This window comes from Chenopodium album, chromosome 13 (genome assembly GCF_948465745.1).
Source record: "Chenopodium album chromosome 13, dcCheAlbu1.1, whole genome shotgun sequence".
NCBI classification, from domain to species: Eukaryota; Viridiplantae; Streptophyta; class Magnoliopsida; order Caryophyllales; family Amaranthaceae; genus Chenopodium; species Chenopodium album.
The window spans coordinates 8,906,777-8,932,529 of NC_137846.1; the positions used below are offsets into that span (position 1 = coordinate 8,906,777).

Below are 25,753 nucleotides of genomic sequence, written 5' to 3' on the forward strand. Positions count from 1 at the left end.
GGCTGGTCTTATTTAAAAACTAACTTGATCCTATTTTTACTCCTAGCTCGTCAAATTATGAATAGTCATTAAGTGGCATATGGTATAACCGTATAATAGTCATTATTATTATTATTATTATTATTATTATTATTATTATTATTATTATTATTATTATTATTATTGTCGTTGTAATATAAGCTTAAAAGTATGAAATTTGGCTTTATATCATTAACAATATCATTAGACATGAACTGGACTGAACTTATTAGAGCAGAGCTGAACTGAACTGAACTGAACTGAAATTAATCTAATGAGAACAGGCCTTATTAGGATTTTATTAGAAAAAAGTTAGGTTTGTAATTTCCAAACCTACATGGGCACTAAATTGAGAAATATTTTTAGGTAAACACTATTCTATTAATTTCTTTACTAGATGAAGCCCGTGCGATGCACGGGTCGATCTATTTTTTTTAAAAAATATTTTTCATATTTATGTGATTACATTTGTTATTTTATTAGTTGTACGTAATATATCATTTTCTCCGTATTTATTTAAAAATATTAGATTAAATTCCTAATCTCAAAAGATAATATTTCGTATTTAATTGATGTAACCATTAAAATCTCATCGGTCAATTATGCTTATGTGGCACTTAAATTATTTATTGGATAAACTATAATTTATAATCCTACATGGCACGTTAACTAATCTTATATTAGGTGGCATAATCCTATTGTAGCGTTTTAAAAATATTAATCCTATGTGGCGCTCTAATAATTTTTTAAAAATAAAAATCCTACGTGGCGCTCTAAAATCTCGAGAAAAAACTCCCCTTTATATATATATATATATATATATATATATATATATATATATATATATATATATATATATATATATATATATATATATATATATTAGATTTTTCAACACCACATTGGCAAATCGTTCGTTCAATAAAATTCATTTCAGTTCAGCAAAAATAATTTAAATTTTTCAGCAAAAATAATTTCAATTCAACAAAAATAAGATAAAGTAAACCGCGGCTAAATAAAAACAGTAGGCAAATATTTGAGTAATTATACTATTTGAAAAAAAAAATGTTTTGAGTAATTGTGAATTTGTGATTGTGGTTTGAGGGTTCGAATCTTAATCAAAATTAAAAATAAATAAAATTAAAAAAATCATTTATCTCTAAAACCCTAAACCACTCATCTCTCTCTTCACTCTATGTCTCTCTGTCCTTCCACCATCTCCCATTTCCAACCGTCTCACAAAATTTCTGAAATTTTGATTTGAAAATTCGTTATAAACTTCATTTTGGTTCTCTGTTTTATCCGAATTTGCGGCATTTCTTGCTAAGGTAAGTGATTTTTTGCCCCTATATGTTCTATAGTATGATTGATTATTAATTATTTCGAGTCTTCTTTGTTAATTTATCATTACTTGGTGTGAATTTCCTCTTATTTTTAGTGAAATTACTCTGTTTGTGAATTGTAATTTCAATTATTTTGAGAACCCAATTTATATATTGAGATGGGGTTTATGATTAAGTGAAAAATCTAAATGACCCCGTTTCGTCCGATACTAATAGTCGCGTTGATAGTGTAATTTGAACTAATAATGCGATAGCAAAGTTGGAATTTGGGACTGAGGAAGTATGTATTTTGTGTTTTCTTGATTGAAGTTGTTTGTGGGATGTTTTCATGTTGTTTTGTTGACGGGAAGCATTGTTGGTGTGTGTGTGTCGGGGGTGGGGTGGGTGGGTGGGGGAATAGCTCGGCTGAGATGAGCTTGGCGCGCAGCCGGGCATGTTTGTTCGGTATCGTATCGTACGTTGGGGATTACTCGAACCTTTTAACCAGGTTAAGCTTCCTAGAAAAGTGTAGAGATGTGACCCTCAATAAGTTGCTAGTCTAACGGGGCTGCTGCCAATCAAATGTACTTGGAGATCTTCGTGCCCTAGGGTATCGTTGAGGAACGCATGAAATGGGACTGATTTCTATCTCGAGTTTGGTTTTGTACACATGGATTTTGACCTTTTGTCATAGATGAAGTTTTCTAGGATAGCTGATGGCTTATGTTTGTCATAGATGAAGTTAAAATCAGCTTTTTCTTTGAGGATTGTGCACTATGATTGTCTCAAATCTCCCCTCCATTGTGCTAAATTGGTATTTAATATTCCTGTTGGGAAGTATATGGATTTCCCCACTGGAGGCTTTACTTTCTAGCGTTATGAAGGGATTATGATACTATCTCTCCCATTTTAATCTCTATCTTCCTCAATGTTTATTTTACAAAAGAATAAAGTTGGTTCCATAACAGATCACCCGATGAACATTGCAGAAGACGCTGTTAAGCATTGATCTTCTTCAAGAAGTTCCTGATTTTTTCTGGTAGCTAATAGCAAATGGAAATTATTGAATCTATTGAAGATATATCAGTGCAAGATCCACCAGAAGGGGTGTTTTCATCTGCTGATCTGAAATGGACCAAGTTTGGCACTGCTGAGCACCATGACGAGGTAGCTAAAATTCGTTATGATCGAGTTGAAGACTTTATTTTTGGAGAATGTTCTAATGTGGAGTTCCCTACTCAATTTCATATTGAGAGAGGAAGGAAACGTAGGAGAGGGAGCTTAAAGGAGTACAAAAGTGATGAGTATTTGGAATATAAGCTGTAAGTACACTCATGTATGTTTAAAAGACTTTAAAAGTGATGAATATTTCACTTTGATGTGTAATTCTCCCTCCTGAATTGCAGATATTGGTGCTCATTTGGACCCGAAAATTACGGAGAGGGTGGTGATATATTACCTAGTCGGCGGTATCGTCTGAATACCCGAAATCGTGCTGCCAGACCACAGTCCATGAGAGGTTGTACATGTCACTTTGCAGTGAAGCGTTTGTATGCATGCCCGACACTTGCACTTATCATTTATAATGAGCGACGTCATGTGAACAAATCTGGTTTTCCCTGCCATGGTGCTCTTGATAGAGATGCCATAGGCCCTGGTGCTAAGAAAGTTCCGTATATTGGCACTGAGATTCAGCAACAAACTATGTCGATGATTTACCTCGGAATCCCTGAAGAGAATGTAGTGCAGAAACACCTCGAAGGGATTCAACGTTACTGTGATGCTGATGCAAAACTTGGCAGGATAGCATCTCAATATGTTCAAAAACTGGGAATGGTTATTAAAAGATCTACTCATGAATTAGACCTAAATGACCAAGCTAGTGTCCGGCTGTGGGTTGAGCGAAATAAAAAGTCTGTATTCTTCTATCAGGATTCATCTGAGGTTGATCCATTTATTTTAGGGATTCAAACAGAGTGGCAACTGCAACAGATGATACGGTTTGGGCATCACAGCATCGTTGCAGCAGACTCAACCTTTGGGTTAAAGAAACTTAGAGTAAGATAATATATGCTATTGTTGAAACTATTTTTTCAGAACCCCATTAATATCTTTTTCGCGTATTTAAGCCTTGCATACATAGAAAAATCACTGGATATGCTATTTCCATGGTACTTATCTATGCTATTGTTTACATCCAGTACCCTTTGTGCACGCTTCTTGTGTTTGATTCAAGACAGCATGCACTCCCTGTGGCATGGATCATCACTCCAAGCTTTGCTAAGCCAGATATTTCAAAGTGGATGAAAGCTCTAATTGGTCGAATACGTGCAGTTGATACTGGATGGAAGGTCAGTGGTTTTGTGATAGATGATGCGGCGGCAGAATTGGAGCCTATAAGGCAGGCTACTCATACTATACATTTGTTTAGGAAACCTATATATACTGTTTACTGAACCTACTGTTTACTCCTGTTGCAGGGATATATTCTGCTGTCCCGTGTTATTTTCTCCTTGGCGTGTCCGCAGAGCATGGCTTAGAAATATAGTGAAAAAATGCAGTGGAACAGAAGTTAGAAGGGAGATTTTCAAACGTCTTGGTGATATTGTCTGCAGCATTTGGAAGGGACTGGATTCTGCAGTTGCTATTGAGAAGTTCATGCAAGATTTCACTAATCAAAATGCATTCATGCTGTATTTTAAAGATTGCTGGTTGCCGAAGCTAGGTTTGACTTGACTCTACTTCACTTCCAATTGTAAATTATAAGTTGTATCTTCTTTCTTGAGCTTACCCTAGATATCTTGTTTTTGTTAGAGATGTGGCTGTCCATAATGCAGAGTGTCCCACTTGCAAGCCAGGAAGCTGCTGGTGCTATTGAAGCCTATCATATCAAATTGAAAAGCAAACTTTATGATGATTCACACCTAGGTGCATTTCAGAGAGTTGATTGGTTAGTGCACAAATTGACCGCTGAGCTGCACTCTAGTTACTGGTTGGACCGCTATTCAGATGAACATGACACTTTCAAAGATGTGAAGGAAGCGTACATAGCTTCAACGTCATGGCAACGTGCATTGCAAATCCCTGATACTGCTGTTTGCTTTCATGATAATGACGACTCTTTTGCCAAGGTGCAAAGTCAAAAGGACAATAATGCGTCTCATATAGTCTGGAATCCTGGATCAGAATTTGCTTTCTGTGATTGTGCCTGGGCTTTACAAGGTAACCTTTGCAAACATGTTATCAAGGTCAATATGATGTGCGCAGTTCGCCAGGGCTTGCATTCCATGTCCTTCCATTCATTCAAAGACTTACTAACAACTTTATTGAGAAAGCCCGTGGATGATTCAATCGAATTGGACAAGGCGATGGCATTGACACAACAAATGCTAAATCAAGTACAAAGTCTTGTTAAACTTACTAGTGCAAGCGATATTGGCACTGTTGTGAATAGTCTGCCCTTGAAATGGGTTTCCAGAAAAACCAGAACTTCTGCTCCAAAACCATCGGCAACCTCAGCTCTTCTATCCACCTCTGATAATGATAACAGTAATGCTGCTGCACAACAGAGTCACCGAAAACGAAAGAGATTGTAGAATTTCAAATGAGTTCCTCTGGATTCCACAACAATATACTCCGTGATGTATCGTCTTCTGTTGCTGCCTTGTTTTGAATGCAATGTTCCAGATTATCATACCAAGGAAAGGTGACCTATTTACCTCTATAGTGCCTATTATAATTTATTTTGATTCTTGACTATTCCATTAGGTTTAGCTGAACCCTATTTATTTGATCATCAGACTATACATCTTGAAGTTTTAAGATACAAAAAAACTAGAATGAGGGTTTCATAGAAGGTACAATTTTTTCACATACCTTTTAGCAATGTAGTTAAAGATATAGTGATTCAGTGCTCCAAGTTAGCAACTAGTGGCTTGACTACCCATGTATATTCTATTCATATTTTTTTGACTCTACAGATATTAGGGTTGTTTATGCGACTAATTTTTGTATTTTATTGGCGCCTATCTTGTTATTTTGTAAGAAAATTGGAGCATATGAGTACTTTTTTCTCTGATTCTCATACTCGTTATCTGTTTGTATAATGCATTAAGGTGCCTCAGTAATGTAGGGATCATACGTTGTGAATGCACTTGTGTTTCTTTAGCAAGGTCACCAAGGTGTAAGAGTGACACTGCAATCTATACATAGCAAAGTTAAAAAGCTATCCTCTTTACTCTCATTTCAAATTTTCAATATCATTAGAAAGGCAAATTGGAGAAAAAAAATTGTATGTTGGGAGCATGCCTCCATAATCCCACAGGAGGGCAAAGCTCAGTTAAATTTATTTTTTATTTATTTATTTTCTTTTTCTTTTTCTTTTTTGATCTTTTAACTTATCTAATCTTATTTGAATTCATCTTACATTATCAAAACATATTTTATCTAACCCGTCTTGTGTGTGACTGGACACCGTGCGGCCACTTATAAAAGAAAAAAGTAACCCCTATAACACTGGTCAAGTAATCCCTGTAAAATTGAGCGGGTAACACTTATAACACTAATCGAGTAACCTTATAATATTGACGAAGTAATAACCCCTTTAACACTAACCAGTAACCCCTGTTACACACTTGCACTAACGAATTACCCCTATAATGATGTGTTTAGCCACATATAAGAATTGTGTATTTCATTTGTCTCATGTGAGTAAATTGCACCTATTTGTTGCTTATTTTGTTTGAACTTATCTCTTATACAAGTTAGAACATATTTAATAAGCATTTTTTGTTAATCCCTCCAGCTTTTCAACATTTCCTACACTCGGGAGACCGAACTGAATAAAATTCAAATTTTATATGTTAGACCCTAAAACCAGACTAATTAAAACTGGTCTTGCATCAAACCTGTCCAAACAACACGGATGTATATGTAAAATTATCTATTTCGATATTATACTTCATCTGTTCTTTTACATTTGTCAAGTACATTTGGTACTCTGGAAATTTAATATCTCACCGACGTGGTTTATTTAATAGAGATTTTACTAATTTTATTGACCTTATTTTATATTTTGCTTTCACATACTTTATTTTTTTCTTTCTTTTTTGTTGAAAATTTGTTTTAATCTATCTTGAAACTTATTAAATTAATTTAGGCAAGGAAACGAAAGTCTTTGTTCTACTCCCTCTGTCTCACAGAATTGTCCATTTAATTATTTATTGTGTCTTGTGAAAATTATTGAGGTTAAATGCATGGAGTAATTTAATTTCCTCTGAAAAGATATATGAACAACAAAATCAATGGCACAATCATTTTTGGGAAATTCCCTGTTTCTCATGGTGAGAAACAAAATTTGTTTCTCATGATGGCATTTTCGTGAATAAATCAACAACTTTTTCAATATTGTGGGCTCCACAGTTGAATAAAGTTGAAAAAGTTGTTGATTTATTCACAAAAATGCCCCCATGAGAAACGAATTCGTTTCTCACGGTGAGAAACTGGGGCTTCCTCATCATTTTTCACTTGTATCAAGAAATACCTTTTTCTTATGCTTTTTCGGCCTTCCCTATTTCATTCCATGAGCATAATTTAAATAATTTCCAAAAGCATTTTCTAGGTTAGTCATCACCAAGAAAGGTCCAAAGGAGGAGGAATAATCATTTGTCATTATACCATGATATTCCCCTTTTATCTTTAAGGAAAGCATAAAGTTAAAACAAAATTTAAAAAAAAAATAAAAAGAATTTAAAATATAAATTAAATAAAGAAATAAATACAAAAAATAAAAAGAGAGATAAGATGGAATTTTCAATTTTTGAACTACAGAACCAAATCTATGACATGCCTTTATACCCCAACCTCAAAATGGTAAGCCTTTTGAATCACTTCAAGAATCAAAAAAATAAAACCAATTTTCGGTGTCTTAAACATTGCTTAATTATTTTGTTTTTATGGGAACTTTCAACACCAAGAGTAGAAATTCAGAGCTATATAAAACTCTAGGATTATTAGATAAACCACCTCTACTTGAAGATGCATCCGAAAAGCCTCCTCAAATTGTGTCACTCATAGCATCTGTTCTTGAAAGAAACATTCACAAAAATGACAAGTTATTCAAGAAGTCGAAAACTAAAGATGGTGTGACAATCTTTCATGGTTCGAAAGCTCCTACATTGAACATCAGGCAGTACATGGACCGCGTGTTCAAGTACTCCAAGTGCAGCCCTTCTTGCTTTGTTGTAGCATACATTTACATGGATAAGTTTATTCAATCCACAAATTGTTGTCTTACCTCACTCAATGCTCATCGCCTTCTCATTGCTTCAGTTCTTTTGGCTGCCAAGTTTATTGAAGACGTGTAAGTGAACTTACTACTATAACATGGATTTTATGATTGTCTTTACTATTATGACATGAATTTTTAGATTATGTCTTTCTGTTTATATTTCTGTTTATGCAATAGTACATTCTTAAGAGATAAAGCTGTTTTTTAAGCAAATTTGAGTGTTAAAACATTAGATTTGAACCACTTTCCGTACAAAATTAGTTTAGTATCTTGATCTTTCTGTTAGATTTGTGGTACTTTTAGTATGTTCAACCCAAATATCCAAAAGAAACCCGAAAACTGACCTATTTCAGACCCGAGTTCAATAGACTCGAAAGCAACCAGACAGGGCGATTTGACTGTTTCTCCTCATCCACATACACCACCACTAGATTGCAAGAATGTGGGCACAAACACAAGTATTAAAAATGACAATGAAAGGGAAATAACAGTCACAAAACTGTGAAACTAAACCAATCCATATTTGTATCACTCACTGTATGTCGTTGTTCAAGAGTCAGACGTCGGATTTGTCACCTTATACACACTGGCCTAGTTGGCCCTATCACCTAAGATGGATAAAACTCATAAAAGTACCTGTTAATCTTTGCCAACTTGGATGATTGTATATACTGCTGAGATTATGAAGGTTAATCATCTTTGCTAAGTGCATAATTTATCAGATTAGTCAAAACTCGTAAGTACTAATAATGTACTGTTAATCTTTGACTCCCTCTATTGGAAAATAAATGAAAGCATGATGCTATGAAAGAAGCCCCTTTTCTAATAGTTCTGTGATTTATTCCATTTCCCTGAAGTAATTTTAGTGAGAAAATGTAATGATAAACTGTAACTATACTATTAAAGTATTAGGCAGAGAAAATTGTTTATTCGAGCTACTATTATGTGCATGAATGTCTCGTCAAGAACAAACAACAATGGGACATCTTGATACTAATGCTTTAACAAAATGCAGGACTTACAACAACGCACATTTTGCCAAAGTTGGAGGCGTAAGCATATCAGAAATGAACAAGCTAGAATTGAAGCTGCTATGCAGCCTCGACTACAAGCTTCATGTCACAGTAGAGACGTTTGATCAGTATTGTCTACAGTTGGAGAAGGCAGCAGGCTCGGGAAATGAGAGGAGGAGCTGCCACAATGAACGAGCAATGCAAACCTGTGGCCTAAAGGGTAGCTGGTTGAAGAAAGACGAGTCTAAATGCACTCCAAAGTTCACAGGGTATACCTGTGGAGCCATATAGTTTAGCCACTTCCACACATTCAGCATCTTAAAGATATGGGATACTTTAAGTTCTTTATCCACACACACAGACAGACAGTTATCTATATCTTCATACCGAAATTCAAAATTTAAGACAAGTCTTTCACATTCACCAAAAGGCTGTTAATGGTATATACTTGGTGCCAAAGATATGGCAGCTGAGTAATATTTGTTAGTAATCCTCTTCATAAGTTCATATTATCCCAATTGAATTCGCAAAAATGATAACAGCTAAACGACTCTCAAAGCTACAAAAGCAAAATACCAGATACAAATCAAAGAATGTAATATGATAACAAGAAAATTTGAAAGTGACCAACGGATGCTTACATCAAATTTAGTTTGTGACTATTAGATTCAGATCATATCATCTTGCTGATTGCTTTTCCATTAAACAAAGATCAGGTCAATTTTTTATAAGATATAGTTCAAGTACAGTTTAGGTCAAGTTAACGTAATTCATCAGATAAGGTAACTTGCTGCAGTAAGCATTAAAACTACCCTATCATTGAAGTTGCCCCTGAAAGTTCAATTTTATTTCCAAATTGTTTGCATAGCGTTTGAGGATTACAAAATCTAAATTGCTACGAAAACACAACACTGCTACTGGACAGTGCAAACAATATAAAGATATATAACTAGTATTCTGGCAAAAAATTTATTGCACAGATTGTGCACAATAATACTAAAATTAAATCACTATACACTTACCAGAAAACCCTGCATCCAAGAAATCAAAACCTGAAGCCCTACAAAGATTTTAAAAAGAGCTACAATAGAACAATGGGTGTGGGTCTATAAATGTCTGGTATAGAGCACCCATTACTAGGCCCCAAAGATGGTAGCCGAGGAGATAGAAATATCTCATCTTCTCAGTTGGAGCTGTTTCTCCTTGCTGCATAAGCACGATAAACCGCCAATCCGGCAAAAACAACACCTACTCCAACTGTAGAAGTAAAAATCACATAACCATGTTCAGTGAAAGAGATGGAGGGAAAACAAATGCAACATGCACACAATTGAGATACACAGTAAAACATTTAAGAAGATTAGCCCTGTCAATTAAACACCCATCATCCTAGATACAGCTTTACTAAAGGCACTAGGGCTGAGTAGAGAGTAAATTCATTGAGCTGATATACAGACATTCAGGACACGGTGAACCAGATGAATAACATAATATTGCTCATCTCAAGCTCTAGAAACATTTAAAATGCCTCAAATTTGGAGATTCTAAGATGATAACATACAAGCTTGTCTGGTTGGAGGAAGTCGAGAAATAATTTTACAATCTACGACTTTTACTGCTACCTACATTACTCAAAGATGGTTCCATTTACCTTTTTGCACAAACTTCAATGCATTTTTGAGCCTCAATATCTTTACTTACGTAATGTTGGTTGGAGGAAGTCGAGAAATAATTTTACAATCTACGACTTTTACTGCTACCTACATTACTCAAAGATGGTTCCATTTACCTTTTTGCACAAACTTCAACGCATTTTTGAGCCTCAATATCTTTACTTACGTAATGTAACAAAATACTTACAGTTGATATTGGAAACTACACATCAAGACAAATCAAACAACATCCCACATGATTATGTTTTATCCTATAGAGTAGAAATACATAATAATAAAAACTCCTTTTTCATGCTATAAATGATTATATCCATAACAAAGAAGTCCCCTTCCTTTTTATATGTTTTGCCAAGGTAGTGAAAGTAGAAACCTTGAAAAAAAAGTACTGTACTAGACATGTAACTACAAGAAATAGAAAAAAGGGGGTAACATCACCACTAATACATATAGGAAAAGTGGAGAGCACAAGAGGCACTCAAGAAGTTTTATCCTTCTCTTTTTTTGGCATCCTAGCTGAACACTAACGGCCTATTTGGTTGGAAAAGAAAGGAACAGAAATTTATTGGTTCCATAGTTTGATTCCAAAAATTATGAGGAATTAGAAGGAAAGCTCCCTCCACACAATTTTCACTCTCCTTTCCTCCCAAAATTCGAGGAATTTGGGAGGAATGAGAAAAATAAAGTCTGTCAAATTAAAAATTTTAGATTTCTTTCACAACCTTTCCATCAAACCAAACATTGTAAAATATGGATTCTTTCATTTCCCTTCCTTTCTTTTCTCTTCCCTTCCTTTACTATGAAAGCCTAAGAGTCACATGGGCGAAGCAGAAAAATCATACTAATATCCTACTAAAAATCAAGGCTATTAAAAGTACCTCCAAGGGCTCCAACTGATATAGCAGAGTTCTTGATGAGACGATGGTATTGCTTTCGGCTTCTTCCAACTTCAGTCTCAGGGATGCTCAAATGAGGACGCTCTGCTGAGCTCACAATTCTACGGAATATATTATTGAAGTCCCCCAATTTAGCACTAATAGGCACTGGGGCTTCAACACCCATATCTTGGCTAACCTGTGAAGTAAATAAAAAATAAATGAATAAATAAAAATAATTCCAAAATCCCGATTAAAAGTCGATAAAAAAAATTCTTCTTTTCAGATATTGTACAAGTATGTAAGCCAGTGTTTTCAGATTGAAGTAGATAGTGTTTTCTGAAACCTAAACAAAATTTTTAGAAGGTTTTGCAGGTAGCGCCAATGCAAGCAGCTTTGTTTCATGGTTTCATACTAATATACTATGCCCACTTTACTAAAATTAAGGTTACTATTGCAAATACTACGTTAAATTACAGGTGAAAATCTTGCTTGACATTATAAAGAGGTTCTAAAGTCGTTACATAAGATCAAGGATTCAAACACACAAAAAATGGCAGTCTCCCATCATAACATACCCAAGAAAGGGCCCTGGACTGAGCCAAACTACATTTCTCACCACACCCCCCCAAGTCCCCAGCCCTCCCCCCACCTAAAGCAAGTATAATAAAAGACGGAAATATTGAAACGTTTAGAAACCACCAAAACTTTTCAAGTGGATGTAGATCTACCTTTTGATCTTTTAAGTTTCCCTAATGGATTCTGTCGTCTTAAAAGGAAGCATTAGAATTTCTCGAAATTTATCAATGACGTTTTACAGGAATTAGGCAAATGTGAATAGCTAAGTATGGAGGAAACACATAGTTTGAGTGCATAAACCCATCATATTATTTACTTCCATCCAGTCCATTGCAGCTGGTACCTTACCATTAGTTTCCCAGCAGATAGGATAGCATACAAACAGAAATACATAGAGTATTGCATCCTATAGACAGGAGAGAAAGAAAATAATCATTTCCACAGCCTACTGTACTGTCTGTTGCCTCAACAAGAGATTAATATTCAACCCAGGATATCATTTCCCAAAAAAAATAAGGTTAATAGTAGAAAGGAAAGGAAGAGAAAATAGGGAAAAATCAAAGTAATTAACATTCCCACAGTGCCCAACCACATTAGTACAGAAAACAAAAAATTTAAGAAATCAATGAAATAATCAACAATTCTATACAATTTATAGGAAAGAGAACTACCCGAGTAGAATCTTGGATAGCCATAGGATATGGATCCAGGTCATCTTTAGCGGCTACAATAAGGGAAGGAACCTCATAACCAATATCTTCTGCATGGCCTGCAACCTCTACCAGCAATTCAGCTGTCTTTTTCCATGATAATTCATCAGAACTGTCATAAAATGCCACATCAGCAAATAACAGCAAAGGTTACATAATAATGAGCAACTTCTATGTTAAAAGCAGCTATAACGTTCCTTTGAAATACACCAATGGTTACCTGTCATAGACAAATATTGCTATATCACAAGCAGCTAGAGAATCTTTGGAGGAAAGTATGCTCTTAACTTTATCTTCAGGTATCTCTCTCAAAACAAGGAATTTCTTGCTTCCCTGCCAAGAAAAAAATAACACAAATTGGAGATCAATTTACTTTATTTTATATTTGCTGTATTTGTTTCTTCCTATCCTTCCTTTTCCTCCTTATTACCTCACACCCCCTCCCCCATGTACGCGCAGTTGACTGGAGACCATTCAAGAGATGTTAATCACTCACTTCTTTGAGTAAGAAACAATGTTCATCAAACAAGAACAACCAACTCCTTAACACCCCCCCCCCCCCCAACTATAAAAAGCTAATTACATAGCTTTAAAAGTAACTTTTTAACGGTCATCTAACCATCTTTCGGTCAAAAGAATCTAAAGGATTACATGCCCATATCACCTCCCTGGAAAACGTAACAAGTGATAATATAAGAGGAAATTAACGTAGCTTGTAGATTTCAGACTTCAGAATGACTAAGAAATTAACAAAATAGAGGGAAGTTTAAACAGCAAACAAACCCTTAACGAAAAGAAAAGACTGAACATTTTATTTAGTTTCCAACAAAAATCAACAATTCAAGTTTGACTATGAAAGGACCAAAATTAGAAAAGCAAATCATATGCATGTCATCTAATCCACTTACAAATTGTCCTAGCCTACATGCAACATCTAACCCCCAACTTGTAACCATCCTTGAAGAACAGAAGGATAAATAAACAGTTGTGAAGCAGTGTCATCAAGAAATAGGAATTCTCAACGGAAATAATCAAACAGGGTTGCTCCAAACAGTTCCCCGGAACAGGAATGGGTACCCAGAATAAAGCCAGACCAGACAGAAGCTTCCAACCCATCAGCCATTCTCTCCAACAATGTATAGAAGTCAGTATATCATAATTTTAAATAGGTTCTAACATTGACGTTTATGACTTCTGCCAAACTTCATACATACATTTCTCCTGTTGACAAAATTTGCTACGCTACACGTCAGTCAAAAGTGCTTGAATCCTCCTCAAAAAAACAATAGGAGTCACTAAGCATTTGGTTTGCACTTGACCATTATATTTAAAATATTTTTGAACACATCCATCCAAAAAAAATTTACCACAACAACAATAACAAACAGTTATTCATATTTTTGGCCCTTTTGGGCACCTGAGTCTAACAAACAATTAGAATCAATCCTTACAGTGCAAATAACATAGCGTAAGATAATTTTGAATATTTCTGCAATCTTCTTCCGTCCAAAGGCAATATCTCAAAACTTCAACCATTGAACACTACCCAAGTTTTCGCAGAGACAATTCCCAATATTATCATCCTCCATTCATCTTGATTAATGTTCCAAAACAGAATCATACACTTTCAAGTCTGCAAAATCATCTCAAATGCAACTATACGAGCATCATATCTACTTATCTAGGACTCCGTATAAGCGGTATAACCTATATGTGAACAGCTAAATCTCCAAATATTGTCATAAAACTATCTAAGAACACAAAGTATATAACCTCAAAGAAATTTGCAGGAATACATTGAACATACAATAGAATTAATCCTTTTCAGTCTAGGACAAGTTCCAAACCTCAAAGCCAAAAGAAAAACCATAAAAAATAATAATAATAATAATAATAATAATAAATTTAAAAAAAAAAAAAAAAAAAAAAAAATTGGTATGGACATGTTGTCACCACTATGACAAGTTCATTGAGTTTACTAGATGAGTATAGAGTTACAATTACTTTATCCATTAATGTAAGTGGGTAGACAATGTTCTTAATGTATAGCAACAACGTTAATTTAACTAATTCTAGTGGAATGAGAGACACTAGAAGACCATATCAAAATTACAATTTTTCATAATTTTTCTTTCAGTTGGCAAGTATGCTTCTCCCCAAAACCTTAGAACAGCTCATATTCACCAGTTCCCACCAAGCCACCAACCACCATAAGGCCATTAAAACAAAAGTTACCTTGGTAAAAGTTCTAGAAGAATATATATGGAATCTAAAGCGGTAAAAAGTAGGAATATATAGTACATTCTGATGTGATAATTCTTGCTCTATTTACTCAGTATACTCACCTAAGTTTTAAATAGCACAAGGCATACTGAAGCATAAAGGGAACTAGGAGTTGATGCCAATTGCCAAAGCAAAATCATAACGCACCCAAAGGAACATTATTAATCATATAAAAAGGTTGGGCAAGTTCAAAATGGGCCAAACTAACGGATTTTTTGGGATTGTTTTGGGCTGGGCCTCCAACATCAGGATTTTTTATCACCTACATAGACTCCATTGGAGAGGTAACTCACATGTTTTTCCTCTCCTTTCTATCCCTTCCCACTCTTAAAACTGTCGTAAATTTTATTTGTATACTTTCTGTTTTTCACTTTACACACTTTTTGCCAACTTTGATTCAATCGATTATTTGCTATGCCCTTTCCCTTTACGGACAGTTCCTCATGACAAATCCTGTAGACCCCAATTCATTTTGGGACTATGTCGTCATTATTGTAAGCTATTTTTTATTGTAATGCAATCAAATGGCCAAATTACCCAATCCAAGTTCAAAAAAAAAATGTTCTGAAAAGGCACCTTCCTTTATTTATGGGCAAATCTAAACATATTGGGAATCAATGTTTTTTTAACCAGCATTAATATAACCACTTCTAGTACAAATACTTCCTCTAATGATGCAATCCAAACAAGATCAGAAATTTAACAGATAACAGTACAATACAGTGCAACAACATCATGCCATAAAGGCATGCAAAAACCATTGCTTACACAAAACAAAGCGACAAACAATAACAGATTTCCAAACAACATGACTAAAAAGAAGTCTTTTAGCTCCACCAAAGAACTCTATTCCACCCAATACTTCACCTTGATTAAAATTAACTCCCTTTCCAAAAATAATCTATCTGACTTTCACAATCTCCTATGCAATAATTTGACCATTAATATCTTTATTATTGTAAAATTAAAATTTATAATACTTTCATACATTGAAATTATATACTGAGATGCAGCTATTAGAAGTAAAGTCGTAACATTATCTAATTTATTTTGGTGAAAATTTATTGTCAAGATCTATAAGTTTGACCTAAAAAGTTACTCCCTCCGTCCCCAAATGATAGTCCCTTGTGGCCTATTTTCAGCCCCAAATTGATAGTCCCCTTTGCTTTTTTCAAGTAGTATTAATATTTCAGTTTTACCAAAATACCCTCATTTTTTTGTCCTTTTCCTCTGTCCTTCCCATATTACCCCCGTAATTTCCTCAGGTTCTTATGCCATTTTCTCCTAAATTTCTACACTCTTCCTCTCTCCTCTGACATTAAATTTTTATGTCCCCTCTTTCTCTCTCTTATCTCTCCTATATTCTTAGTGCATTCTTAGTGGACATTGAATAAAAACAAAAAAAAAAACCCTTTCGTTTCTTCTGAAAGGCGGAAAACAGCAAAGCAAAAACACTTCTCTCTAGAATTTATTTGCTAATCATTATCAGTTTCTTTTCCCCATATAGTTGTACTTCTTAGTTAAGTTTCTTAATTCCCGTGATTTTTGCCCATAAGAGACTATCATTTGGGGACGGAGGGAGTATATAGGAAATTTGTTGAAGGACAAAGGAGTGAAATACAAGGTATAAATTGTAGAGTAGAAACTAAATGTAGCAATGAAGATTCTATTTCGGAGTGAAGCAATTTCACAAAGGTGACACTTACTATGCATGTATCTGAAGTTACAGGCATTACTACAAGGAGTTACGCAATACATGAATTCCATTCTATACAGTTTATGGATGACAAACACAATCTAATTCAACTACTGTAACAATTAGGCCAAGGAGCCTGATTTTTTTATTATATGGAAATGATGCTTGAATCAGAGCTCTCTTACCCTACCCCCAATCTATGTGGCGAGGCTAGTTAGAAACAAGGTAATTGTATAGTGTATGATAAGAACATAACTAGACTTCAAACGCAAAGGGGTCATATATATACAGTAATACTCACCGAGGACCCTTCTACAACATTTACAGCATATCGCTCTTCAGTGTTGGCGCCATTACTCTCAGAGAATGGCCTGCATTTGAAATTGGAAAAGAGTGAGATAATTGCTATACCATCAAACCTTCACAAAGAATTTAAATCACATGTAACATTAACAAAAACATATGCTTCGTAAGACTTTATGCCAGAACCAACTGAGAAGCAACCAGTCAATAAATAAACCCACACTAATCCCTCGAAATATTGTAAACGTAACATATATGCAAGCGCAAGCAACAAGACATACCTTCCCAGAAAAGCATCCAACAATGCTGATTTACCAGCTTTCCTTGGTCCAAAGACAAAGCATTGGTAAACATTTCTCTCAGATTGCCGCTTCTTGCGATCTATACGCCGCCTCCTAGTAAGACGAATGGCAGAAGCAGCATCTCCACCATACATGATATACTTCAAATACTCCACACTCTTAGCTGGCTCCAGAAGTGTCATAAGAGCCCACTGCATATTGCATTAATAATATGTGCTATTAAGCATCATAAATGCTAAAACCAAGCTTTCTATGGTTAGACTGCTAAAGCAGCAGAGATATAGTGAATGCCAGTGCATTACAAACCAAAAACCATATTATCAAGTGCTGTAACAGAAAGTTTTAAAAATAGGACTTTATTTATGAAAAATGACAGACAAAGGTATGCCCACAAATATTATCCATTTATCTGTACATTTCTCCAGTGAGTTCAACACTGAAAAAAGGCTGAAGCAATCAAAAGATAGGGAGAGCCCAATTCAAGTTTATCATCACCAGAAACATGCCAATCTTCTTAGATGAAATAGTTCAATTGATTACATTTGTGCACTAAGCTAAAACGAAAATTAATACCAGCAGTTTAAAACAAATCTCTCTTTTTTAAAGGTTCGAATCTTCAAAACAAAAGGCATGTGACACCAGGTCAGAGCCTCAACCACGATTAAGTAGGTATGACTACTTCATTCATGCCATAAATAAGCAACTTATATGATTAGACCAGTCAACAAACTATTCAACATAAGGTAGCTTGGAGGTGAGTTCATGGGAGCAATTAGGCAGACATACCTCTGACAGAAACCCATCCATTGTCAAACCTCCCAATGCAGTTGTTGGTGCAGCATCCTTGTATGGACCTTCACTCCAAGGACTACATTATCAGAGAGACAAAAATCAGATTAATAAACACTACATAAAGATATAACAGCTAAAAAAAAATTATTGTATGTCAGTCATACCAATCTGGTGCTGTAGAAAACAGATCATCCACATCCGGAGGGCGAATAGCACCATCCTACCATAATACCAAAAGTATCAAAATCATACAATTCAAGATAACTAAAAATCACCCAACTAGTCAAAGATGTGCACAAAAAGAGGAGATCGAGAAAAAGGACAAGTCCAAAAGTGTTATACAACCAGCAAGCTAAAGTCTGATTGTAACTTCAAAACTGTGTATAAATAGAAAGAACTCGCCTCACTAGCCAAAGATATGCATTGAATTAGTAGATTGACAAGGACAGGTACAAAAGAGTTTTACAAGAAAAAACAGGCAGCTAAGGTGTGATTAAAGTGCAAACTATGATGATGAATGGAAACGCTGATGAACCTCAAAAAAAAAGTTACAACCATTACTCTGCTTTCCAAAATCTAGGTCCTAAATAAAAGTCTCATTTTTTCTTTAGCAATTTTATTTATTCACTTTGATAAACCAAACTCCACTATCTTCTTTTCTTTTTTATTCACTTTTAATCAATCAGACCCCACTATCTTATTTTTATATTTGACCTCTAATCAACCAAAACCCACTACTTTAATTATTTACTCAACTTCATAAAAACATGTGCAAAAGGCAAACAGGAATTTTATTTATACATATACATAAAAACTATGACCGCATGATCTAAGAACAAGTATTCCTACAACCTATAAATCTATAATATAGCCTTAAATGCAGATTGTTAATCCATCTGTAAAGAAGAAATAAATGGTCTTACATTATCGGTGTCATACATACTGAAGATTCCTTTCAAAGCTTCTACAGCATCTGTTGACAGCTCTACACTCTGCATATGTAACAAATAACAATCAATGAGCACCTCAAAATTGATGTGAAGAACTTAGAAAAGCATCAACCCTTAGTAGAAAACTGAGCTAAATACAAAATACAGTTTAATAGCAACAAAACAACCCCCCCCCCCCACCCCCGCGCACAAATTTATTGTTATATAAGCTAACCAACAAAAAGAGTTATGTATATTCAATTAGACAATCTAAAATGGTCCATGACTCTTGTATGACCTATTAATCCCCTCAAAATTTTCTTGCATAAAAAAAGCAGTGAAGCTGTGAAAGTCTCACTAATTTATCATTTCGCTTTTCCTAATTACTTTTTCATGCTATCATATTCCCAACACTTAAGAGTCTCAGACAACTTCATCCTTACCACAAGTGCGCAAAAAGATATTAACAGAGTAGAATTCTTCTGAAATATGAATATTCTCCATGTCTAATACAAAAACATGCATAACCTTCTAGTAGGCATCAGCATCCAATCGAGGTACAATAATTTAAGTGAGAAAAAACAGTGTGTGCCTCATCAAAATCGCTTCATCCTGATAAAAAAAAAATACATAAGTGCATGACCCATGCCGCTTTGAGACTCAGACGCACCTTCTACGTAATCCATCCAATGCCTTATAAACTAGACCACGTTGCTCCTAGCATCATACCAATTTTAAATCATTGAATTTTAGACCATAAAGATAAAGTGAGCTGACCTGGTCTGGCACTCGTTTGAATGAAGGTGGGAGAAAATCATCATCAAGCCTAATTTCATTATTATATCCAAACTTCCGCAGGACAGTCCATGTTGTCTCCAGCCGCCCTTTTTCTATGAAAAGTGCATGAAGAAATAGAAATCCTCTCAGAGTGAGACCACGCTCATTAACTCCTTCGGACAATTTTTCTTCTACTACCCTCTTAACACCTACAATTTCAGAAGGTTGGAGAGGAGCATTGAAGCACTTGACCTGTTTACAGGCAATAATAGTCAGTCAGAACACCTGGACCTCATTAAAAGCACTTGCATACAAAAATTCGATAGTTGATGAAAAATGAAGCATATGTATTACAAAAAACAGAAGAATGACTAAAGTGTCAAGAGAATTATGACTCAATAAACATTGTATCCACAAACCTGGAAATCATTCAACTCTGCATCACTTAGCGCACCATCCTTGTCATGGTCACACAAAATAAATATGCGTTTCAGTGCCCTGACACATTGAGGCCTCAGTGTTTGAGTCTCTTGGTCAAATAATGGTGCTGTAGGGTGAAGAACAGCTTTTTGGGCATAGTAAAAAACCTCTGGGATCTGCAACAATTTATGGCTACTAAAATTCAATACAAAGACTCAACAATATGTAATAAAAACATAAACCTCCAATATTTTTAAACTACTCAACATTCTCCATCAAGACATGACACAAAAAGACAAGTCAAAGAACCGGAACTTCAAGTCAGAATTAAAGGGGAAAAAAAAAACACTCATATTCATCATAGCATTAAAGTTTCACTTACACCGGTACACCCAGATTAGATTGCAGGGAAAAAAGAAGTAATGGAAAGCAAAACAAAGAGAAGATAAATGATTATATGATATTATGTCAGCTTAGGCTCTGTTTTTTTCCACCCAAATCTTATCAATAATAGCCGTTCAAATAACATCAGGCTAGACCAAAACCATAACTGACAAGAAAAATTCTGACCAAACCAAACTAACCAACATTAATGTTTTTAGTTATGCGTAAAAAATGATGAAAAGTTGATATTATAGTTAAAATATAAATATACACATTGAAACAAATCAAACAAGATTTGGCTCAAATACATGATACTTTTAATCTAGTACATTAGTATACAAAATACTGTCAAAGATCATCAGAGAAAAATAATAATAAACAGAGAAGACACCAAAGATGTGGATCAAACAACACTAGAACTGTCGAATCTAGGTCAACTTATTTCATATGAAAAGAACCTAGCCTCTACCTTTGCCAGTGTCCCTTTTGTAAACAGGTATACAGATATGGGGAAAGTTCGTAGTAATAAAGATGAAGATGGAAAGGTAGAGATTGACCGACAGAAATTTAGGTGACAAATTGGATATACCTGTATTTGTCTGGATGCAGAGCATTCTATGCAAGTTTCAATCTCACGAAATTGCTGCATAATTGGAGACATCACCTGCTCCAAGCTGACTTGCTGCTGCTCATCCCTCAAATCCAACTTACAACCAACAACTATAACAGGGACTTTCACCTGCCATCATGTCAACACAGAAATTAAGCTGAGGATAACTGCATATGAAAATTATACATAAATGACAGGATATCTAGCAAGAACGAGCAAAACTTCCCATGTAGGGCTTAGGGAGTACATAAAAATATTATAAGTGTCACAAATATAATTATACATCCTACACAATACCTTTCTAAAATTGTTATGCCTTAATCAAGTAATTCCCATTTTACCCTTCCACCGTTAATGTGATTTTTTTTTCCAAGAAAGAGAGAGATTAAGTGTTATCCTGAATTTTATTTGAAAGTGGTATTAGAAAATTCATAATGAATCTTAATGAATTTGAACCCCAAAAAAAGGGCTTATTAAGCACACGGGATAGACCGCTTCCCCTATGCAACAGACACTTGAAATCCAAGGGAGAGACACCTTTGTTAATCTAGGGCAAGGACCCATAAAGTAGCAGAACATTTGGTCCAGCAGATGACCATGACAGAGCTTGTTAACTATGCCAATTTAGAATTAAATTCCAAGATAGACCATCATATTTCACCTCAAATCCAAATCAATTCCTCAAAAAGCTATTTATTGTGTTAATAAGTTGCTATAATTCTATAGAGAAGCTACAGTAAATAATAGCAAAGCAAGCAACCCATCACACACACAAAAAAAAAGGTGGGACAGACAGTAGCTCAAGTGTGTACAACACCTCCAAACGACGAAGCTCAGGAAGCCAATATGTGCTCAAACGATCAAGAGTCTCTGGACGATCACACGCATAAGTTAGCACAACAGCATCAGCACGCCTCATCTCCTCCCCAGCTTTATTTTTCTGCTCGATACTAATAAAAACACAACACCTCATAAAAATTAAAACTCTAATAAACTCACATTCAATTGCATTAGCCAAATAAAAACTACATTCGGGTAGCTGCAATAAGGGGATAATCAGAATAATACAAAAAAAACAGCTCAATTCAAACAATGTCTAAAAGCCCACAGTTTAATAGCACCCAGAAATCAGAGTATAAATCAAATAAGATTTCACACAAAATAAAGCTAATATAAACAAAACCCACGCAACAAATCATAAAAAATCGACCAAATATCAAACATTGAATAATCTCCCACAAAATCCCACAAAAATTAGCTACTGTAAAGTGCAGTGCAATTGAAAAAATTCAAACTTTAATCCATAAAAACAAAAGCTTAGTGTACCTTGAAGAAGTATCAATAATGGTGATGGGAACACGATCAGGGAACATATCGTCAGGAAGACGAGAAGGCGGCAACACCGACGGAACATTGGTCGGAAAAGTATCGGAAACAGCTGTTACAATCAAGCTCGATTTACCAGTAGCTTTATCTCCAGCAACAACGATTCTGATTCCATTTTTGTTACCAGTTGAAGATTTTGCCATCTACTCAAAATCTGCAACAAAACCCAGAAAAAATTACACTACAAAATCACGTAGAATAGCGTAAATTTGCAGCAAAATGAAGAAGAAGAAGGAGGAGAGAGAAAAAGGTGAGAAATTTTAGGGAAAGGGGTGCTTACGGTTGGGTATGGAAGCTGAAGAGTGAAGAAAGACGTGCTGGGAGATTTGCAGAGAGAGGAAAATAAAAATGTGAAGAACCCTAGTTTTTGATTAATTTATTTTTGTTTTTTTTATTTTTGATTAGATTTTTGCCTTGGAAAACAAGAAGCAAGAGGAGAAGGTAAGGATGAAAGCGGACGAGGTGTGCTAGAGAAGTGATCAAGGTTCGGGTTGGTTCGTGTTTTTGGTGATATTGTCAATTTTTTATACACTCGAACTCTAAGATCAAATGAAACATAAAATAAAAAAACAACAAAGAATTACTTGCGGGAAAATCCAAGTTACTCATTGTAAATGTTACTCAAGGGTTAAAATTGTCTTTCACTTAATAAAGTTTGAACAATAATATAACTTCCATTCTGTTTTCCTCATTTCAATTTTTCACTATTTTCATCGATGTTTCTCACCCCTCTTTTAGCCATTAAAGTGCTCTGAAAATTCTCTATTGAAACATGAAGTTTGTTCGCCACCATTAAAGTAGCTTTTGAGGTAAAGTGAGTTTGATTTTCTATTTTACAATCTGGTGTTACCAATTGCAATTAAACAATCAAAGTTTGCTCTCCAAAAGTTTTGTTCATTAACTGGTGGTAATCGTTAAGTATCGAACTTCAAGTTCTTTATTTAGTGACATAGCAGCTTTAATGAAAGAGGTTAACCATGCTATTTATTTCTCTATTTTTACCCTTAACCGACACTTTACAAAAGATACGAAAATTATTTTCCCCCCTTTTCTCTCTCTATTATTTAAGTAAGTCTTTTTGTCTAGTACTTTTTAGCAATATCATTAACTACTCCATATTTATTTAAGAAGCAAATTAATCCTTTAATAATTTACCAACTTCATTATAAATAAATTGCTAGTGTGTTTCTCAAGCAATTATAACCAAAAATTCTCATCACACTCATATCTATACGGTTGACTTTCAAGCTTCATTTTGATATTTATGTTATTCTTCTTTTCTCTTCTAATCTTGTTATTCAAGATTCATCTTCTCAATTATATTTTTCTTCTTTATTCTACATTCTCATATGTTTTTAAAATCAATATTAAGGGTCTGTTCACATTTACTTATTTTCGGTTCACTTCAGTTCAGCTCAGCTCCAATCAGTTCAGTTCAGCTCCTAATTTCCCTCTCTCATAAAATATTCATTTCAGTTCAATTTAGCTCTTAATTTCCCTCTCTCATAAAATATTCATTTCAGCTCAGTTCAGTTCAGCTCCAATCGGTTCAGTTCACTTCAGCTCAATTCAGTAAATGTGTTATAATATAATAATTATATTACTCAAAGAGTGGGCTAATATAGCGAAGAAAAAATTGTTGACCACTTTGGATTTTTAATCATTTTTATTTTAATCACGGTTGTGTTTATCAAGCTAGTATTTTTCGGAAAAAAATCTCGTTGAGGTTTTTATATTTGATTATGGTTTTTGAAAAAAAAATCTATTGTTAAGTTTATGGTTGGAACAAAAGAAATTAAGCAATTTATATTAGTGCTTGCATTATTTAGTAATTTTTTTAACTATTATTGAAAATGTTTTTACATAAAGGTTAGAAAATAGTATGACAAATAATTTTATCAACAAACCAATAACATAAACAAATTATATAATAATTATTCATAAATTAATAAATTGCGTGAATAACAATAGAAACAATTTTAGAAATGGAGAAAGATATAGGGAGTTTGGCCGCCAAAGACCATGAAGAAAGGGTGCATTGTAGAGTGCACTCGATTTCCATTAAAGAATAAATCAAAGTTGAAATGTAAAAAAAAATTTTAATTCAAAATTAAAATTGAAAATTAAGAAAAAATGAAAATGTTTCGTATGTCGGTGTATTTATAAATCGAATACGGGTCTAACCAGGTACTTGTACGGTCTGTTTATCATCGAGTTGAAAAAATTCGAGGAAAAATAAAAAATAAAAACAAAAAAAAACATACCTTGATCTTGGCTTATAGGAGATCTTGAAAAGATAGGAAATTTAGGCGAAAAATAGAGAGAAAACGAGAGAATAAGAGGAGAAAAGTATCGACAAACGAGACCAAAGCATTAGATTAAGTATATAATAAAGATAAATATTTGGGCCTGTTTTGTAAAGTTAAAAAAAAAAAAAAAAAACTCAATTTTAATAGCCATGTCCAATAACAAGAAGTATTAGCTTTGTTATTGAAAACAAGTGAAGAAGCACATACTTGTATTATAGTTGTTATACCTCTAATCTTCATACGCAGTGCTGTAGTGGCCTCATAAGCCTAAATCTAAAAACCCACATCAAATTATGCACACATAAAAATAACACTGTGTTCAAAAATAAATAAATAATAATAATAATAAATAAATTACTAAAGTTACATACACATTTTACCATCAAGCATTACAAATTCCTTATCCAACCAACTAGCAATAGATAATCATTACATCAATTTAACATGGTACCAAAATTGCTAGAAATTTATACGGCTCCATTTATTTAAGTACTCATATTACATGGTCACATAGCTAAAATAACTAGATATACCACTCACATCACCAAAAGGAAAAGGAGAGCAAAATCATATTTTGCTTTTCTTTTCTTCCACCAAGCCACCAATGCAACACCACCCACCACCTCAACTTTCCCTCAGCAACATTATCGCCACCTCCACTACACACCGCAACTACTAATAATATGTCATTCACCCACATCCCATTCCACAAATAGACATCTCCAACGGTCCGCGAGCTATTGAACAAGATTAACAAAGAAAACGAGCAAGAATGGGTAAGAGCTAGAGATTAATTAACAGACTAATCAAAGTTCCAAGTTCCAAATAATGGCTTTAGGCCATAACTCTCCAATATTCCCAATACAACTTTCTGAATGTTTTTTCTCTCCTAAGCTTCTTCTATTTATATAGGAAAATTTGCCAACTATTACCGCGTATTAATGTATTTTGAAAATTATTATCGCGAATTAAAAAAGTTGTGAATTACTACCATAAAAAATTTAAAAATTTTAAAAATTTTATTTTACTACCAGACTCAACTTTAGACCATTTATGACATTATTTTTCCCCTTAATCTACGTTTAC

The 25,753-nt window shown here is 34.4% G+C and overlaps 3 protein-coding genes across 4 annotated transcripts; 2 read left to right on the plus strand and 1 right to left on the minus strand.

Annotated features, from left to right (window-relative positions):
- Positions 1-1,169: 1,169 nt before the first annotated feature.
- On the plus strand, positions 1,170-5,424 carry LOC145576231 (uncharacterized). Of its 2 annotated transcripts, none has more exons than XM_081634012.1 (6): positions 1,170-1,346; positions 2,309-2,662; positions 2,747-3,398; positions 3,542-3,741; positions 3,821-4,065; positions 4,155-5,424. In XM_081634012.1, the coding sequence occupies exons 2-6, from the start codon at positions 2,394-2,396 to the stop codon at positions 4,934-4,936; spliced, it is 2,148 nt and encodes a 715-aa protein (XP_081490138.1). In that variant the 5' UTR covers positions 1,170-1,346; positions 2,309-2,393; the 3' UTR covers positions 4,937-5,424. The 2 variants fall into 2 exon arrangements, with proteins under 2 accessions (XP_081490138.1, XP_081490137.1); XM_081634011.1 differs by having other exon boundaries at positions 2,330-2,662.
- A 1,734-nt stretch (positions 5,425-7,158) lies between these two features.
- On the plus strand, positions 7,159-9,128 carry LOC145576232 (cyclin-P3-1-like). The gene is made up of 2 exons (XM_081634013.1): positions 7,159-7,701; positions 8,645-9,128. The coding sequence occupies exons 1-2, from the start codon at positions 7,295-7,297 to the stop codon at positions 8,931-8,933; spliced, it is 696 nt and encodes a 231-aa protein (XP_081490139.1). The 5' UTR covers positions 7,159-7,294; the 3' UTR covers positions 8,934-9,128.
- Positions 9,129-9,560: 432 nt separating this feature from the next.
- LOC145574526 (mitochondrial Rho GTPase 1-like) lies at positions 9,561-22,794 on the minus strand. The gene is made up of 15 exons (XM_081632342.1): positions 22,639-22,794; positions 22,299-22,512; positions 21,790-21,922; positions 20,952-21,101; positions 19,978-20,154; positions 19,559-19,810; positions 18,776-18,844; positions 18,017-18,072; positions 17,847-17,928; positions 17,040-17,251; positions 16,757-16,826; positions 12,697-12,809; positions 12,438-12,588; positions 11,191-11,386; positions 9,561-9,899 (listed from the first exon to the last, which is right to left on the minus strand). The coding sequence occupies exons 2-15, from the start codon at positions 22,499-22,501 to the stop codon at positions 9,826-9,828; spliced, it is 1,938 nt and encodes a 645-aa protein (XP_081488468.1). The 5' UTR covers positions 22,502-22,512; positions 22,639-22,794; the 3' UTR covers positions 9,561-9,825.
- Between the last annotated feature and the right edge of the window lie 2,959 nt (positions 22,795-25,753).